This window comes from Macaca mulatta, chromosome 1 (assembly GCF_049350105.2).
Source record: "Macaca mulatta isolate MMU2019108-1 chromosome 1, T2T-MMU8v2.0, whole genome shotgun sequence".
NCBI lineage: Eukaryota > Metazoa > Chordata > Mammalia > Primates > Cercopithecidae > Macaca > Macaca mulatta.
The window spans coordinates 192400436-192419782 of NC_133406.1; the positions used below are offsets into that span (position 1 = coordinate 192400436).

Genomic DNA, 19347 nt, shown 5'->3' on the forward strand with positions numbered 1-19347 from the left:
GTGCACACTCAGGGGAGTGCACACTCAGATGAGCATGCCCTCAGGGGAGTGCACACTCAGGGGAGTGCGCACTCAGGGGAGCACACACTCAGACGAGTGTGCACTCAGGGGAGAGCACAGAGGAGCTCACACTCAGGGGAGCGCACACTCGGGAGCACCCACTCGGGAGTGGACACTCGGGAGTGCACACTCGGGGGAGCACACACTGGGGGGTGCACACTCGGGGGAGCGCACACTCAGAGGAGCGTGCACTCGGGGGAGCACACACTCAGAGGAGCGCGCACTCGGGGGAGTGCACACTCAGAGGAGCGTGCACTCGGGGGAGTGCACACTCAGGGGAGCACATACTCAGACGAGTGTACACTCAGGGCAGCGTGCACTCAGATGAGCGTGCACACTACCACACTTACACTCTCACGCTCACCCTCCCACACACATTCACACACAACACTCACACTCACACTCCCACACTCACACACTCACACTCACACTCTCACACACTCTCACACTTACCCTCCTACACTCACAGTCCCACACTCACACTCACACACTCCCATGGAATACTCACACTCACACACTCACACGCAACACACACACTCACACATTCCCACACTCACTCTCACACACACACTCCCACACTCACACTCACATTCACACAACACTCACACACACTCACACGCACACACTCTCACTCCCACACTCACACTCCCACACTCACACACAACACTCCCACACTCACACTCAAACTCACACACAACACTCCCACACTCAAACTCACACTCCCACAATCTCACACATAGCACTCCCACACTCATACATTCCCACACTTTCACACACACTTCTACATACACTCCCACACTCTCACACAACACTCACACTCCACACACATGCACACTCACACTCCACACTCACACTCTCACACACTCTCACCCTCACACTCACACTCACACATGCACATACTCTCACTCCCACACTCACACTCACACACTCACACTCACCCCCCCACACACACTGAGCACACACTCAGAGGAGTGTGTGACTGTGGGAGTGTGTCAGTGTGGGAGGGTGAGTGTGAGTGTGTGTGTGTGAGAGTGAGTCTGGAAATGTGAGTGTGAGTGTGAGTGTGACTGTTGCGTGTGTGTGTGTGAGTGTGAGTGTGGGAGGGTGAGTGTGGGAGTTTGAGTGTGAGATGTGAGAGTGAGTGTGGAAGTGTGTGTGAGTGTTGTGTATGAGTGTGAATGTGGGAGGGTGAGTGTGAGAGTGTGAGTGTTGTCTGTGAGTGTGAGTGTGGGAGGGTGAGTGTGAGTGTGAGTGTGGGAGTGTGAGTGTGAAATGTGAGAGTGAGTGTGGAAGTGTGTGTGAGTGTTGTGTATGAGTGTGAATGTGGGAGGGTGTGAGAGTGTGAGTGTTGTCTGTGAGTGTGAGTGTGGGAGGGTGAGTGTGAGTGTGTGTGTGAGTGTGAGTGAGTTTGAGTGTGGGAGTGTGTGAGTGTTGAGTGTGAGTGTGTGAGTGTGAGTGCATGAGTGTGAGTGCATGCGTGAGTGTGGGAGTGAGTGTGAGTGTGGAGTGTGAGTGTGGGGGGTGTGTGTGAGTGTGGAGTGTGAGTGTGATTGTGAGTGTGGGAGGGTGAGTGTGAGTGTTGTGTGTGTGTGTGTCAGAGTGTGTGTGAGAGTGTGAGTGTGGGAGTGTAAGCATGTGACTGTGGGAGTGTGTGTGACTGTTGTGTGTGAGTGTGAGTGTGGGAGGGTGAGTGTGAGTGTGGGAGTGCAAGTGTGATTGTGAGCGAGGGAGTGTGAGTATGAGTGTGGGAAGGTGAGTGTGTGTGAGTGTGAAAGTGTGAGTGTGTGAGTGTGGAGTGTGAGTGTGAGTGTGGGAGGGTGAATATGAGTGTGAGTGTGGGAGTGCAAGTGTGATTGTGAATGTGGTAGTGTGAGTGTGAGTGTGTGAGTGTGAGTGTGGGTGTGTGTGAGTGTTGTTTGAGTGTGACTGTGGGAGAGTATGTGAGTGTGTGTGAGTGTGTGAGCGTGAGAGTGAGTGTGGGAATGTGAGTGTGAGTGTGAATGTTGTGTGTGTGAGTGGGAGTGTGGGAGTGTGTGTGTGGGAGGGTGTGAGAGTGAGTGTGGGAGTGTGTGAGTGTGTGTGAGAGTGAGTTTGGGAGTGTGTGAGTGTGAGTGTGAGTGTTGTGAGTGTAAGTGTGATAGTGTGAGTGTGTGAGTGTGGGAGTGTGAGTGTTGTGTGGGAGTGTAAGTGTGAGTGTGGGTGTGCGAGTGTGAGAGTGTGGGAATGTGAGTGTGAGTGTGGGAGGGTGAGTGTGAGTGTGAGTGTGTTGTGTGTGAGTGTGGGAGTGTGAGTCAGAGAGTGAGTTGTGTGAGAGTGAGTGTGGGAGTGTGAGTGTGAGTGTTGTGTGTGTGTGAGAGTGTGAGTGGTGTGTGAGTGTGTCAGAGTGTGAGTGTGAGTGTTGTGTGAGTGTGAGCGTGAGTGTGGGAGTGTTAGAGAGTGTGTGAGAATGAGTGTGGGAATGTGAGTGTGAGTGCGAGTGTGAGTGTTGTGTGAGTGTGAGAGTGTGAAGAGTGTGAATGTGAGTGTTGTGTGTGAGTGTGTCAGAGTGTGAGAGTGTGAGTGTGGGAGTGCGAGTGTGAGTGTGGGAATGTGAGTGTGATTGTGAGTGTGACTGTTGCGTGTGTGTGTGTGAGTGTGAGTGTGGGAGGGTGAGTGTGTTCGTGTGAGAGTGCAAGTATGAGTGTGGGAGGATGAGTGTGAGTGTGAGTCTGAGTGTTGTGAGTGTGTGTGAGTGTGAGTGTGTGAGTGTTGTGTGTGTGTTGTGTGTGAGTGTGTGTTCTGTGTGAGTGTGTTAGTGTCGGAGTGTGAGAGTGTGTGGGAGTGTGAGTGTGTGAGTGTGAGGGTGAGTGTGAGTGTGAGTGTGTGTCTGTGTGAGTGTGAGTGTGGAGTGTGAGTGTGAGTGTGGAGTGTGAGTGTGAGTGTTGTGTACAAGTGTGAGTGTGATAGTGTGGGAGTGTGAGGTTGAGTGGGTGAGTGAATGTGGGAGTGTTGTGTGGGAGTGTGTGAGTGTGTAAATGTGAGTGTGAGAGTGTTGTGTGTGAGTGTGTGAATTTGAGTGTGTAGGAGTGTGAGTGTGAATGTGAGAGTGTTGTGTGTGTGAGTGTGGGAGTGTGAGTGTTGGAGTGTTGTGTGGGATTGTGAGTGTGGGAGTGTGGGAGTGTTATATGTGAGTGTAAGTGTGAGACTCTTCTGTGTGTGTTAGTGTGAGTGTGGGAGTGTTGTGTGTGAGTGTCGGAGTGTGAGTGTGGGAGTATTGTGTGTGTGAGTATGGGAGTGTGAGTGTGTTTGGGAGTGTGAGTGTGGGAGTGTTATGTGTGAGTGTGTGAATGTGGGAGTCTTCTGTGTGAGTGTGTGAGTGTGGGAGTGTTGTGTGGGAGTTTGGGAGTGTGAGTGTGAATGTGGGAATGTGTGTGAGTGTGAGTGTGAGTGTGGGAGTGTTACATGTGAGAGTGTGGAAGTGTTGTCTGTGAGAATGTGGGAGTGTGAATGTGGGAGTGTTGTGTGTGAGAGTGTGGGAGTGTGAGTGTGAGTGTGGGAGTGTTGTGTGTGAGTGTGGGAGTGTGAGTGTGGGAGTGTTTGTGAGAGTGTGGGAGTGTGTCAGTGTGGAAGTGTGAGTGTGTGGGAGTATTGTGTGAGAGTGTGTGGGAGTGTTATGTGTGAGAGTGTGGGAGTGTGAGTGTGGGAGTGTTGTGTGAAAGTGTGGGAGTGTGAGTGTGAATGTGGGAGTGTTGTGTGTGATAGTGTGGGAATGTGTGAGTGTGGGAGTGTTGTCTGTGAGAGTGTGGGAATGTGAGTGGGAATGTGGAAGTGTGTGTTAGATTGTGGCAGTGTGTGAGTTTGGGAGTGTGATTGTGAGTGTGGGAGTCTGAGTGTGAGTGTGGGAGTGTTGTGTGGGAGTGTGTGAGTGTGAGTGTGGGACTGTTATGTGTGAGAGTGTGGAAGCGTGAGTGTGAGTGTGCAAGTGCTGTGTTTGAGAGTGTGGGAGTGTGCATGCACACATACCGTGTGTGAGTTTTGCATGCCTGGGGGTGTATACTGCTTCAGCTACCACTGGGGCTGATGACTCTGCTGGTCATTTTTGAGGCAGGGCTTTCCTCCCTCCATCCCATTCCAGGAAGAGGAAGTTAATTTTGAGAACCAGTGGAAATGTGGGGTGGCTTGATGGGAGAAATTGTGGCTCACAAAGGTTTGGGGATTGATTCCCTGAGGTTGTTGGGGATTTTACCTCTGCGATTCCCCTAACTTAACTGCTCTTCAGTATTAAGCTTATGTGTAACCCTCCCCCCAAAATCTTTCCTAACCCTAGCTGACTCCACTGTTTGGTGGCCAGGGGCTTTCAAGCTCTGGTGAGCGCCCCCTGCTTCCCTCTGGCTCAGCAGTGCGCATGATGTTTATGAATCTATCTGCCCCCCTCAGCTCTGAGCTTCTCTAGGACGGGGACATTCCAGATTCATCACTGCAAGTCAAGTGTCAGATGTAGGGCCACACCTAGGAGGGGCCAGGGGATGTTTGTCCAAGGTGTGTGCTAGCAAGGCCACTCAGGTTGCAGGGTGAGTTTGGGCAGGAGAGAAGGGACCCAGAGTCAGGAAACACAACGGGGAGGTCTTTGCCTTAGTCCAGGTGTGAGAAGATGGGACAAGGGCTTGGACAGTGGGGAGGAGGAGAGTTGGGAGCCTCTGCACTAGGGGGTGGTTAAGAAGAGTCAACTCACTGGCCACCAGCTCATGGACCTCCCGGCCAGGAAGTAGCCACCAATGGTCCCTCGGTTTGCACGGATGGATGACTGGAAAGGAAATAGATGAGATGAGGATTTCTCAAGCCTCTCTGAACCTCTGCCCGGCCCCCTCCCTGCAGATTTTCTGCCCCTTGGTGCAGGCACTGTTGGGGACACAGAGGGAGAAAACTGAGGCAGAAGAGAGCTGCCTGAGGCTGGTTCCATGGTTTCTAAGCTATGCATCTTGGGAGGGTCACTTTCTCTGTGAGCCTCACCATTCATCTCCCAGATCCAGTGCGAAAAGCAAAGGCGGTAACGGATGTCATGTGTGTGAAGCCATTGATTGTGCACTCTTGTCCCCTTATCCTTCCTTCCCCAAAGTGCACTTTCGGAGGATGATTTACTATCGCCTTCTTAGATGTGTAGTGCTCACCCTTTGTCTGAGCTGATCCCTTCCCTGCTCCCAACAGGGCTCCCATACTGGAGGCAGGAGGACAGAGAGGGCTGCAATTTGACTGTGAGACTTTGAGCCCTGAGCAGAGTTACGGGTTCTGTTTTGGAGTTTCCCTGGGTTGAAGTCAGATCACGCCACTGAGCCCCATCCAGGACCTCCCTGTCTTACACCAGTAGGTGGTCAGTTAGCAGCCTGTTGGAATGTTCTCTGGAGACACAGGGTGAGGGCAGGGCAGTGGGTAGGGAAGGATGAACTTGAAGCAACTATTCAAACGCAAGAGCCAACAGTTCTCTGACTTTCCCCTGTGGGAAAATAATCAGCCACCAGGGAGTGATAAATGTGTGTGATGCCTTGTGCTTGTTAAGCTTTTGCTTGTATTTCGCTTGTCAGCTCTCATCCTGTTGGAGGCCATATGAGCAAAACAGATCCATTTTACAGATGTGAAAATGGAGGCCCAACATTGGAAGTAATTTGTCCAAAGTCACAGAGGAGTTGGTGCTTTTCTTGACTGGCCACTTCCAGGACCCAGCGATCATCTGTTAGCCCAATTCTTCCTCATTCCAGCACTAGAAGGCAGGGACCGTTCACCCCCCTCTACAGATGAGGAAACTGAGGCCCAGAGAGGGTTTCTGACCTGGCCACAGCCTAGGAAGTGACCATCTGGGACTTGAATCACAGCAGAGTCTAAAGGTGCTCACACTTCTGCAGAACGCCATGGTGATAACAGCAGTCATTTATTGCCTGCTGATCAGGCACCAGGCACCGTGCCAGGTGCTGCAGTGTGTCCTGTTGCTGAATGATCACAGTGTAGTGCTTACTCTCTGTCAGGCCTCTGAGCCCAAGCTAAGCCATCATATCCCTTGTGACCAGATGGCCTGAAGCAACTGAAGATCCACAAAAGAAGTGAAAATAGCCTTAACTGATGACATTCCACCATTGTGATTTGTTTCTGCCCCACCCTAACTGATCAATGTACTTTGTAATCTCCCCCACCCTTAAGAAGGTTCTTTGTAATTCTCCCCACCCTTGACAATGTACTTTGTGAGATCCACCCCCTGCCTGCAAAATGTTGCTCCTACCTCTACCGCCTATCCCAAAACCTGTAAGAACTAATGATAAGCCACCCCCGTTTGCTGACTCCTTTTTCGGACTCAGCCTGCCCCCACCCAAGTGAAATCAATAACCGTGTTGCTCACATAACGCCTGTTTGGTGGTCTCTTCACACAGATGTGTGAAACACTCTCATCGTTCACCTGAGAAAGCTGATAGACCTCATATGTTCCCAGGGACGAGGCTCTCATTGTTGCAGCTAGGACCTGAACTCAGGTTTCCCTGATCCCAAAGCCTGGCCCCTGCCTATAGCCGGAGGCTCCTGGGAACAATGGAGAATAGAGTAACCTGGGAATCAGCCTGGCACACTTCCCTGAGAGCACATGAGTCCCTACTCGTTTATAAATCACCTTAACCAAGATGCTAACGAATGGAGGACTGAGGTAGGGCTGGGGTCAAGAGTTCTCAGAGTTGGGGGCCTTGGGGTGGGAAGAAGGAAGGAGTGAGGCTCAGGGCAACCAGGGATGGTTGGGGCCAAAGGCAGCAGTGCTCAGAGAGGAGTCAGGAGTCGGGGGCCTGGTCTGCCTCAGACTCTCTGTGTGACCTCAGACCAGCCACACCGCTCTCTGCCCTTCTAAAAATGAGGAGATCAGGAGCCTGATTCCTGAAGGCCCTTCCATCTCGGCTCCATGGTTCTATGATCTGCTTCTTTCTGCCTAGCCCTGCCCCAGTTCCACAGCCCCACCCAAGCTGAGAGACCACTACTACCTCCCCTGCTAGCCCCAGCTTCAGGGCCCACTTACCCAGATTCCCACGGCAAGGACGAAGACAAAGTAGATGACCACCACGCTGATGTCATAGGCGTGCAGACCAACTCTGGAGTCTTGTGCTACGCTTGGAGCTGTCTCAGTCCTGACCCCGTCCCCTGAAGCTCCAGGCCCCATTGCTGCCAGTTCGTTGCTCATCTGTTAGTGTTAGTCAACAACAGGCTGGACTTTGAGGCGCTCCTGGCTTCATTCCTTTCCTTTAATGATTAAACTGTCCCAAGCACCATTAGTTGGTGAGAAAACTCTGAGCTCTGCTGGCACATATAGTCCTGCCTCCTTTTCTCCCAACTGCCACCACCAACCCCTGCAGGACTCCTTCCTTACCCCTCCCTGCTGCCACTACATGCACACACATACATGTATATGTACACACGTGCACACACATACATGCAATCTCCCTACCGCCAGAGAAGCAGGAGGAGAAAGAGGAGAAGGAGGAGGAGGAGGAAGAGGAGAAAAGGAGCAGAATATTGGAACCCCAGAGGTGAGAAGGACTTCAGAAATCAAAGTGTTCAAACTCCTGTGTGGTGGGGAAACCAAGGCCCAGGGAGCCAGGACTGGAGTCAAATTTTCTTAAGAGTTCAATGCAATTTTCTTTTACCTAGTGGGAGGGGGACAAGGGGAAGGAGGTGAGAAGTCTACTGTGACCCTAGCAAAGTGGTCTCCACCTCATGTACTCACGCTCCAACCTACCGAGATGTTGCGTTCTCTTTTTATACAGTGTAGGAAACTGAGGCCAGGGAAGACACCATGGTTTATTCCAAGGAACTAGACAGGGCCATCTCTGAAAAGGCAGAGCCAGAATTCACATCTTCTGATGCCTGACCCATACTTCCTATTCTGTGCTGTGACAGATGAAGTGGTTGTGGTCAGGAGGCCTTCCCTGAAAAAGATACAGGGCTCCTTGGTTCCAGGGAAGACCATCTCTGGGACTCAGGCTGCCGAGATTCCAGTCCCAGCTCCACCTCTCACTGAACTACAGATGCCTTTGGGCAGGTTCCTGAATGTCTCTGGTCCTGGGTGTCCTCATCAGTATGACCTGTGCCCTGCCTGCCTCACAACACCGATAAGGCTAAGATGTGCTCCTGAGAACCTCTGCAAACCCTGAGCTACTGAATGTTCTTGGGGTTAACACAAAGAAACTGACCTCAACCACCACCTAGCCAAGGGGCCCAGATGCCACGCACATAGATATCTGCTCACATGGTCCTTCCAAATGAGCTGCATTTGGAATATTTCAGTCTTACAAATATTACTCTGCATGCATCTGCTGTAGGACCCAGACTGGAGTAGCAGGAAAACAGATCTCATTGGTCCTGTCCGCCACCCCATACCAGCTCTCACTGGCCTTATCCTGCAACCCATCCCCAGCATCATATAAGGATCTCAAGGCTGGGTGTGAGGACCAGATCCTCTTTTTTCCCCTTTTGGTGGAAAGAAAGGTGAAAGGCAGGGTCTTAAACCTTCTTTCCCCAGTTCTCCTATCCCAGAACATCAGGCACAGGCCAGGCTGAGCCCCGAGGAGAGGGACATTGATCTGGGAGAGAAATCAGGGTAGTCCCCAGCTGGGTCAGGGCTCCGTGGGATCTAGCACCTGTTAGGATTAGATACCAGAGAAAGAGTCCTTCATATACACATTTAAAGGCAAGTTTATCAGACAAACAGGGATGCAAGAGGGGCAGCATTAGAAACATCAGGAAAATGTGAAGGACCAGGTGCCCAGTGGTCCCTGGGGTGAGCTGGATATAGGGGCAGTGGAAAATGAGGCTGGCAGATCTCTGGGTGTTAATCAGGAAGCAGGGAAGGAGTGGTCTGAGCTTAGGTCCCTGAGCACATCACAGTGAGGGCTCTGGATTCGGACGACTCTTCCAGAGAAGGGAAGAGGAATGTCACAGGGAGAAGACAGCTGAGTCTTGTACTTCTTCCTATGCTCCCCACAGGGAACCCCCTCACCCAGCCCTTGGGGTTTGCTATAGTTTGGATGCTTGTGTTGCCTCCAAAATTCATATTGAAACTGAATCCCCAGTGCAACAGTACTAAGAGGTAGGGCCTTTAGGAGTGATGAGCCCATGAGGGCTTCTCCCTCATGGGTGGGATCACTACCTTATAAAAGGGTCAAGGGAACTAGCCAGGCCCTTTTGCCTTTTTGCCTTCTGCCACATGAGGACATAACCACAAGGTGCCATCTTGGAGGCATAGACTGGGCCCTCACCAGACACTAAACCTGCTGGGGCTTTGATCTTGAACTTCCAGCCTCCAGAACTGTGAGAAATAAATTCCTGTGCTTTATAAATATAAATTACCTGGTCTTAGGTGTTTTGCTGTAGTAGTAGGGATGGACTAGGGCAGTGTTCTGCTGCCTGCATGCTCTGTCTCCCCATCCACCTCACAGATGCCTGAGGCTGACCCCCAACCCCTGCACACTTACCTAATCCAAAACTAGCAGGTTTTCGTTTATAGTAGCCTCTCCTCAAATGCATCTAAGACTTATCTGTAAGCTAATCAGGCACATTAGCAGCACAGAGACCAATAAAGCATCAGGAAAGGAGCAAAAAGGACTTTGAAATAGCCAGGATGGACATTCTAAAGCACAAAACCTAAATCTTTGACTTATCAGTGAGCCTTGTGACCCCACTCAGAGCCTGTTTATTTTTGTTTTACCCAGAGTCTTGTTATTCATATCCCAACTCACAACAAATTAGAAGAGAGGGGACAAGGCTACACAGGGACAGCAAGAAGAATGGCAGCTGATGGGTTGATGGTGCACGAGAGGTCATTAAAACTGGAAAGACCAGGAAAGACAATGCAAAAGATGACCAAATCGGGGCAAATGAACCTATTAAACTGGGTAGATCAACTCTCAACAAAGAACATTCTTGAGTAGCAGCCAAGATTCACACACATACGATGACCCAGAGTCATCAAGGAAAGATGACTGTGGCCATTATGAGTTTTCTATTTAGAAGGCATGGAGTCTGAAACCCAGGCAGGAAGAGTTTCATGCAAAAAGATCAAACATTTTAGGCAGGTGTTGGCATTCAAGGCTGAGGCCTCAATCATCCAGAATGTTCTCTCAGAGAACTACCGAGAGTGAAGGATGTCCTCATGCTGTCAGTCCTACATTAAGTGAGGCCTGTCATATCCCTGACCCTGTACAGGGAGCACACATATCTTTAGTTGTTCATGCCCTGTGGGGAAGACAGACAGTCACAAGACAGGTGCCTTTGACACAAAACAGGTCACATTTCTTTCTTCCTTCACCCCTTTCTTCCTTTTAGCTGGATAGCCCAGAGGAAGGAGCAATGTAGTCCTTTGTTGAAGAGACTGAGAAAGACTTATGGGAAAGGGGAACGGTTTCAGCCATGCATAAAAAGGTATAGAACTATAACAGGCCAATAAGTGGAAGTTGCCACTGAGGCACCAAGTCATAATATACATAAGAAGAATGAAGTTGGAGGTTTCCTGCATCCTGATTTCAAAACTCACTACAAAGCTACAGTAAAGAAAGCAGTATGGTACTGGCATAAAGACAGCCATATAAACCAATGGAATAGAATAGAGAACCCAGAAATAAAGTCTCACAGATACAGTCAAATGACTCTTGACAAGAGTACGAAAACCACTCAGTGGGAAAATGACAGCATTTTCAACACATGATGTTGAGAAAATGGAATATCCCTATGCAAAAGAAAGAAGTTGGACCCTTACACTGTACCATATATGAAAATTAACTCAAGATAGATTGAAGACTTAAATGCAAGAGCTAAGAAAATAAAGCTCTTAGAAGAAAACATAGGGTAAAATCTTCATGCCATTGGGCTTCGCAATAATTTCTTAGTGACAATGCAAAAATCATAGGCAATAAAGGAAAAAATAAATAAACTGAACTTCATCAAAATTAGATCATCAAAGGACACTATCAACAGAGTGAAAAGGCAACCGATGGAATGAGAGAAAATATTTGCAAATCATACATCTGATAGGGCTTAATACCTATAATATATGAACAATTCCAATAAATCAACACAAATGAAACAAACAATAGTATTCAAAAATAAGCAAAAGAGTTGAATAGACAATTCTTCAAAGAAGTTATACAGGTGACCAAAATGCATATGAAAAGATGTTCAACATCACTAATCATTGTATCACTGTGATACAATATCACTTTGTACCCATTTGGATGACTCTTATCAATAAAACAGAAAATAACAAGTGTTGGCAAGGATGGAGACAGGACAGTGGAAACCTTGAGCATCACTGGTAGAAATATAGGATGGTGCAGCCTACATGGAAAACAGTATGGTAGTTCCTCAAAACGTTAAAAATAGAGTTACTATGACCTTGCAATTTCTCTTTTGGGCATATATCCAAAAGAATTGAAAACAGAGGCTCAAAGAAATATTTGTACACCCATGTTCATAGCAGCATTATTCTTAAGGGCCAAAAGATGCAAACAACCCAAATGTTCATCAACAAATGAAGGGATAAACAAAATGTAGTCAATACATTTAATGGAACATCATTCAGCCTCAATAAGGAATTCAGTGCTGACACATACTACTACAGAGATGAACCTTGACATTATGCTGAATGAAGGATAATTTTTGAATGGCCAAGAAACAAATACATAAGAAAAGAAATAGAGAGTTTACTAGATTAAAAGCTCACATTGAAATCCTCACCTCTCATAAGCAATAGTCCTTGATCATTGATGCCCAGTCTCACTGCCTTTTTTCTTTAGAGCCTATAGCTAGGGCTGTCATAATAAGGACCACAAACTGGGTGACTTAAGCACCAGAAACAACATTCTTGGCTGCCATTCACGGATGCCCTTTGTTGAGAGCTGATCTACCCTATGTGAATGGAACCATACAGCTTTCATCCTTGTCCCAAATGCTGTGTGGTTCCATTCATATAGGGTGCCTAGAGTCATCAAAAATCATAGACACAGAAGGTAGAATAGTGGCTGCCAGGGATTGGAAGAGGAGGGCTTAGGAGTTACTGTTTAATGGGTACAAAGTTTCAATCTGAGAAGATGAAAAGAGTTATGGAGATAGATGGTGGTTATGATTGCTTAACACAATGAGTGTCCTTAATATTACTGAACTTTATACTGAAAAATGGTAAGTTATACATTATGTATATTTAACCACAATAAAACGTATAGAAAAAAAGACATAATATACATACAAATTACAAAATAAAGAACAGATTTGTAAAAGAAATACTGAGAACTGAATTTGCAATTCCAAAGACTATGTAGGGGGGATACAAAAGGATTTTGTAAATATTTATTTAGACAAGTCTTTGTTGCATTTTCCTAATGATCGGGGAAGGGGTGTGGGGCTGCTTGCCCCTTGCTCCAAGTGTAGTTTCGGGTCCAGGAGCATTGGCAGGGAAATGTGGAGAGCTGGGAGGGGTGCCCCTCAGTTGGGGCACCTTGGGCCAAGGTCAGACTCAAGCCAAAAATACATAAAGGGCGAGAGCTTCTGGCCTCCTCTCTGCTTCTCACTCACTTCCCTCCCACTTGAGAACTGTTAACTCTGGCATCAACGAGCTGCAGTTCAAGGAGGGAGGAGGAGTTGTAGGGAGCAGGAATGTTCTGACTTGAGTAGGACGCTCTTAAGAAGGCTCTGGCTCTTGAGCCTGGACAGCATAAGGCTGATTCTTCTCCGTGGATGTCTTGGTGGAGTGTGCAGGTGGGGGTACTTGGGATTCGTTGGTTTGGGATTGGCCTGCCCCGCTAGCAGTTGGGCAAAGATTGTGGGAGTGTTTCTTTGGCATATGTTTATGTGAACTAGATGTGGGCCACATACATGAAAAAGACAGTGTTGAAATCTTCCATCCTGTTCCATATGCTCCCTAGGGGGATTGGGTCCTCAGCTGGCAGAATCTGGAAGTGAACCACTGGAAGTGTGGAGGCTGTGGAAGAACTGAAGTGGCCCACGGATTAGAGAGAGATGATAAAGAACCTTCTTAAGGGTGGGATAGATTACAAAGTACATTGATCAGTTAGGGTGGGGCAGAAACAAATCGCAATGGTGGAATGTCATCAGTTAAACTATTTTCCCTTCTATGGATCTTCAGTTGCTTCAGGCCATCTGGATGTATATGTGCAGGTCACTGGGGATATGATGACTTAGCTTGGGCTCAGAGGCCTGACAGAAAGAAATTATTTAGGTAGATTGAAAGGGCACCAGAATCCTCACGGAATTTCCCTTTTAACAAAAAGCAGTCCCTTTTTTTTTTTTTTTTTTTTTTTTTTTAACAAAAATCATCTCTTTTCTAACAAAGAGCAGTCTGAAAAATTGAACTGCAGACATAGATAAGCAAGCTGGAAACTTGTACAGGTGGATGCTGGCAGCTGTGCCAACTGAAAAGGGCTACCAGGAAGTCAGGTATGTCCAACATGGAGGCTCCATCTTCCCTTTTCTTTGTCACCACATGTACATTAAAGAACCAGGCAGCAAGGCCAAGGAGAGAACCCATCTGCACAAGAAAAGATTAGGGTGGGGCGTCAGCTTCTTCTGCACTATGCAAATGACACACCTCATCGACCAATCTTTTGTGCCTTATGTAAATCAGACACTGTCTCCTCAAGCTCATCTACAAAATCTGCATTTCACCATGGAAGCGGCAACCCATTTTCTCCATGACCCCTCTTCACAGAGGGCTTTTCTTTTTCTTTTGCCTATTTAACTCCCACTTGACCTCACTCTGGTGGGTCCGTGTCCTAGATTTCCATGGCCATGAGACAACGAATCTTGAGTATTTACCCCAGACAACAACACCGCTTCATGAGCGGGCACAAAGATGTCTGGACTGGGGATAGGGATTCCCACTGGGTCTGGGCCTCAGTTCCAGAGGCTGTGCCACCCCCTTCCCTGCCAGCTGGTCCTCACTCATCCCTCCTTTCCTGCTCCCCTGTAGCCCTCGTTTCCTAAGGCCTAGTGATGCTATTTTTTTTCCCCACATGCCCATGCTCAGCTCAGTTCATATACAAATGCAATTCCATTGATTAATTTCAGTCACTCACTGAGCATATTCTGTGCCAGGCTCTGTATCAGGCTGTCCCACTGCACAACTCTAGGGAGCACCATTCTCCAAGAATACAGTGCCAGTGTTGCCCCTGGCATTGTGGAAGCAGTGCCTTTGCTCTCTGCACTGGGTACAGGTGGGGAAGAAGCTCACGGGGCCCTTGCAGACCAGGAGAGGTGCTCTCTATCCTCACGGTAACCCCCACCAACCATCAGGGCCAAGGTCTCGGGGTGCTTCCCTGTCAGATGGCAGTGCTGGTGGGGAGTGGAAGGAGACCCTATGTGGACAGGCTAAATGCTCAATTCCAAGAGGAAAGGATTGTTATGTAGGTGAGTAGGTCTGAGGAGGATGGTGACAGGAACACAAGGGTGGAGGAAAGAAAGGCAGGCAAATGAAAGAGAATGGTACACTCTAGCCACTGAAACCTCATCCCTGCCAGCCCCAGCCAACACTTACCTGTGCAGCCCTCTGCAGCCTGGCCTGGATAAAATCTCCTGGGGCCCTAGCTCTCTGCCCCAGGCTCCTGGGCAGCAGGTCCCCAGGCGTGGAGCAGCTCCTGCTGGCCTCTGACACCTGCTCTGACAGCGCCAGGAGGGCTGTGATGGTTATGTATGTGCCCTGGCTCCACTCCCAGGTGAGGCAGTTGGAAAGGCCCAAAAGTCTCACTCCAGTCTACAGGGCCCAGGCCTCTGAGGGACAGCACCTGGCTTTGCTACCAGATTTGGTTCTGGAACAGAGAGAACTTGCTCTGGGCTCAGAGTGTTCCAGGCCCCCAGGGTCAGATGTGGAAGGAAGACCCCAGCTCAGGGCTGGGAGCTGTTGTTGATGCTGGCAGCCTAGCTGCTAGGTACCTGGGCAAACAGGTTTCTCAAGGCAGGAGGAGAGTACAGACTTGCAGTTGTAAGATGAGTAAGTCCTGCGGCTGTAATGTACAGCATGGTGACTGTGGTTAATAATGCTGTATTGTTTATATAAAAATTGCTAAGAGAGTGGATCATAAGTGTTCTCACCACACACACACAATGGTAACTATGTGAAGTGATAGATGTATTCATTAACTTGATTGTGGTCATCATCTCACAATGTATACATGTATCAAGTCATCACACCATATATCTTAAACAGATATACTTTTTATTTGTTCATTATGCCTCAATAAAGCTGAAAAATAAAAATAAAACAACGCATTTACACACAAAGACAAGAGGAAAGAGTGACTCCTCCTAGAGACATGGCCATCGTTTGGACCTTAGAAAGTAGGTCTTGGTGTTGAGTTACAGTTCATGCATGGGTGTGTGCAGTAGGTGCACACCCGCACATGCACACGCCACCCTCATACACACACACACTATTGATAGGTTGTCTGGGAAAGCACTATGGGGTAGTCATGAGTACACATTGATGACCCCAGATAAGACGGTATGTCATTGTGAGTCCCTGTTTCCTCATCTGTGAAGTGACGTCTGCAATAGTGTCTAACTATCTTGGAACTCTCAAGTGTGATAGACTAAATTATCCATGAGGGCTCAAGTCCCAGGCTTTAAAAGTCAGGCGTGTGAATCGAGCCTGGCCCGGGCAGGGCAGTCACAGGTATGTGAGGCTCATTTTCCCTCCCCAGCCTCCGCTTTTCTGTATGTGAAATGGGGACAGCAAGACTTACCTCACACAGTCATCTTGAGGTATGAAGTGAGTGTGTAAAGCACAGACCCCTTGGCCTGGTACAGAAATATTCAGTCAATAGGAGGTGGTGCTGGCCTTGTTATCATTCACAGGTGAATGGCTTCTCCTGGCTCCACACTGGTGTTCACCCTGGAACACCAGGTCAGCTACTTGGTGCTGACATATCCCAGAGCCCCAAGAAGCCTCAAGTGGGGGTGGTTTCTGCCTGAGTCTGCAGCTCACCTTGTCACATCCTCTACAGAAAGTAGAAACTGCAGTTACCCCAACAAGACTCTGGGGAGCTCTTCAACCAGCAACTGGTCCTCACTGGGAGGAAAAAAAAACAGGCCGCAGGCTCCCTAATGCCTCCATAGGAATTGAGCCAAGAAGATTCAGAGGAGCCTGGGATTAGCAATCGGAGGCAAAGCCTGGGATCTGGAGCCACAGCTCCTGCCACCATTCCCGTCCATCCCGGACATCATGCCTTTTCCCAGATCCTGGGTTATAGGGCACCGCACAGTTGCCCATGCTTCCCTCATTACCACACCGCTCAATTATGTCATGATTGCTCATCTGTTTCCCTTGCTAGTGGTGGGCCCATGGGAGGCAGGGGTTTTAACAGATTCATTTCTGTTCCTAGCAGGTGGTACAGGGCCTGACACACAGTGATGCTCATTGTTTCATCACATAAATGAATTAATGAATATTACATTAATTTCCTCCTTTCCCCTGAAAACTATCTATAAAGTATAAAGCTGTAATTCAATGTAAATATTGTCATTAGCAGAACCATATATGTCAGTTGTGATTAATCTGGCTATAATACATGCCCAAGTTAAGAGTGGCTTAAGCAGGAAAGATTTTTTTTTTCATGTAAGTCTGGATATAGATAGAACAGGACTGGTAGGATAAGTCACAGTTTCTAACGGTACACAGCCCTTTTTATCTTTCTTCTCTACCATATTCCAGCTCATTGTTAACATGGCTGCTCAAACTCCAGCCATTGCCTCAGTATTCCAGAGTACACTTCCTAGAAATTGCACATAACCTTTCCACTGCTATTCTGTTGCTCAGAACTTAGTCATGTGGTCTTAACCAGCTGTGAAGAAGGATGGGAAACACTGTCATTATTTTGGCTGACCTTGTGCCCTGTCAAGAATCTGAAATTTTAAAAATCAGGAACAGATAATGGTGCTGGAGGATCCTAGGAGTCCCAGCCATACCACCCTTTATAGTCTAAACGACACACCACGTTCTTATCTTCACCTACTAGCCCTGTGTAGTAATTAGGGATAAGGGATTCCTTAGAAACTAAGGGGGAGTCAGGCAGTTTCTCAGTGTCTCAGTGAGTTTATAGGAGCACTGAGATGCACTCCCAAGGCTCCCAGCTACAGGGCTATCCTCTTTTCTCTTCATCATCTCATGCCAGGGCTTCTTGGGAATGGTGGAGGTTGAGCTCCTTCCTCATAATTCCATCAACAAGCATTTGGCCACTATCTGCCATGTGTGCAATAGCCACTCAGGACTCAGAAAGGAACCAGGCCTAATCTCTTTCGTGGTCTGACTTGGAAGGTGGCTGAGCCTTAAACAACAGCTTATAATGTAGTGTGACAAATGATGTGAATGTTGTAAGTATAGGTGGCTCCCTAGGCTCAGAGGATGGGAAACTAACCCTTCATGGTGTGCAAGATACTGGGTGTAGCACACCAGCTTGGCACATGTATCCATATATAACAAACCTGCATGTTGTGCACATGTACCCTAGAACTTAGAGTATATATATATATAAAAAAAGATACAGTCTCAGGTTCCTTCCAACTCCAGTATTCTGTCTGAGACAGAAGACGGGGCTGGAGAATGTGGGCTGAGTTCAAGACCTTAAAAGAAGGCCGTTCCTGTTTATATTTGCTGTGGTGATTATAGCACCGAGGCTTGGAGCGTTCCAGTCACTTGTCCAAGGTCACACAGCAAGCAAGTGGCAGGGCAAGATTTAAACACAGGTCTCTGACCTCCAGGCCCATGTCTTTTCCTTTAACACACTTTGGTATCGGTTATCTGGGTCAGCTTGAACATGCATATTAAGTCTCCAAAATGTTCATAAGTTTTTAGTTAGTTATTTCCATGGTAAAAACTTATTCTATGAAAATTATCATGTATGAAGATTTTACTCAGGTTTAACACCAGGTCCAGCTACTTGGTCCTGACAAATCCCAGAGCTCTGAGAGACCCCAGATGGGGCTAGGGGTGGCTTCATGTTAAAAATAAAAACAATTTAAATATCCAATTATAAGAGAATTTTTGTATAACGTAGTGAACAACTTTGTAGTTCCCAGACCAGCAAGACCAGCATTATTGGGCAAATTGTTAGCAATGCAGATTCTTGTCCTACCTGATACTTCATGATTCTGAAACTCTGGAAGACAGGCTCAGAATTCCTAGAGCCCTCAAGGTAATTTTGATACATTCTAGAGTTTGAGAATCATTGATGTAATGGGATATTACATAGGCAGTTAGTGTTTCCAAAGAACACTTAACATGAAAAAGCTCTTATAATATTAAGTAAATAAAAAGAGAAAAAATGGTTTATATTTTGTGTGATAATTTGTGAATTACAGATAATATGATTTCCATTTGTAAATATGTGAGTGTATACCATATATTTGTAAAATCAAAACCATTCATATACATGCATGTATACCTTCATACATATGTACTAGCAGAAAAAATGCTATTCTCAATATATCAAAGAAGGTAATTTTGAATTACTCCTTCTTTGCACCTTTATGTATTTTTCCAGATTGCCTTCTCTGATGATGCATTTTTTATTATCAATAAATATCTTGCCTACAAAAAAGGCTTTTTCAGAATACGCAGTATAAAAGATAACCACAGTGGGGAGAAGAGCACACTTTAACGTCTCCCATCCCACCTGCCCTCTGGGCCATGAGGTAGACCACTAGGTACCTGTCCTTTCTCCACTCCCTGCTACCCCATCTCATTCTCCATGTAAGGCTAACTCCCATGTACAATATTTGTAGATAGCCAAGGAATTCACTGAGCTTTTCATTTTGCAGCAAGATGTTGAACATTCTCTAAGACGTTCCTGGCAAGTAGGAGCCAATGTATGAGAAAAATCTCTGACCCTATCTGACTTTTTCTTTATTCTCTACCTTGTTCTGAATTTTCTTAAGTTCTCTGTGTAACTCTCCCAATCTTTCTCTCTCTCTGAAAATCCGCAAGTATCTACATCTCTGAAACTTTTGTAAACATTCTCTGGAACACTGTGATAGTACCTCTGAAATATCATGAAACTGGATGAAATGCTGTGGCTTTCTCTTTAAACTCTCTCTGAATCTCAAGACTCTTGGTCCATCTGTCCATCGCAGCCCACTATCATACAGCAAATGGGTGTCGGGCAAAGGAAGCTGCTCTTTGTGACATACACTCCCTTCCCTCGCACTAGCTCATCCCTCTTAGGAAGTTGCTCTGGGATGGTGGATCTGTAAGAATTATTTGCATATTAAATGTGCAATATCAAGGAT

The 19347-nt window shown here is 47.4% G+C and overlaps 1 protein-coding gene across 5 annotated transcripts in view; it reads right to left on the bottom strand.

The window, feature by feature from the left end:
• Positions 1-7273, bottom strand: part of SLC5A9 (solute carrier family 5 member 9) — a 63057-nt gene extending 55784 nt beyond the window's left edge. For 3 of the 5 annotated variants that reach the window (XM_077957799.1, XM_001102263.4, XM_028833971.2), the window contains exons 1-2: positions 7082-7272; positions 4772-4843 (exon numbers count right to left, since the gene is read on the bottom strand). In XM_077957799.1, the coding sequence (XP_077813925.1) occupies positions 4772-4843; positions 7082-7243 (234 nt within the window). In that variant the 5' untranslated portion in view covers positions 7244-7272. Of the gene's footprint in view, positions 1-4771; positions 4844-7081 lie in introns of all 5 variants that reach the window. The other 2 variants (XM_077957780.1, XM_077957770.1) reach the window with 1 other exon arrangement.
• Between the last annotated feature and the right edge of the window lie 12074 nt (positions 7274-19347).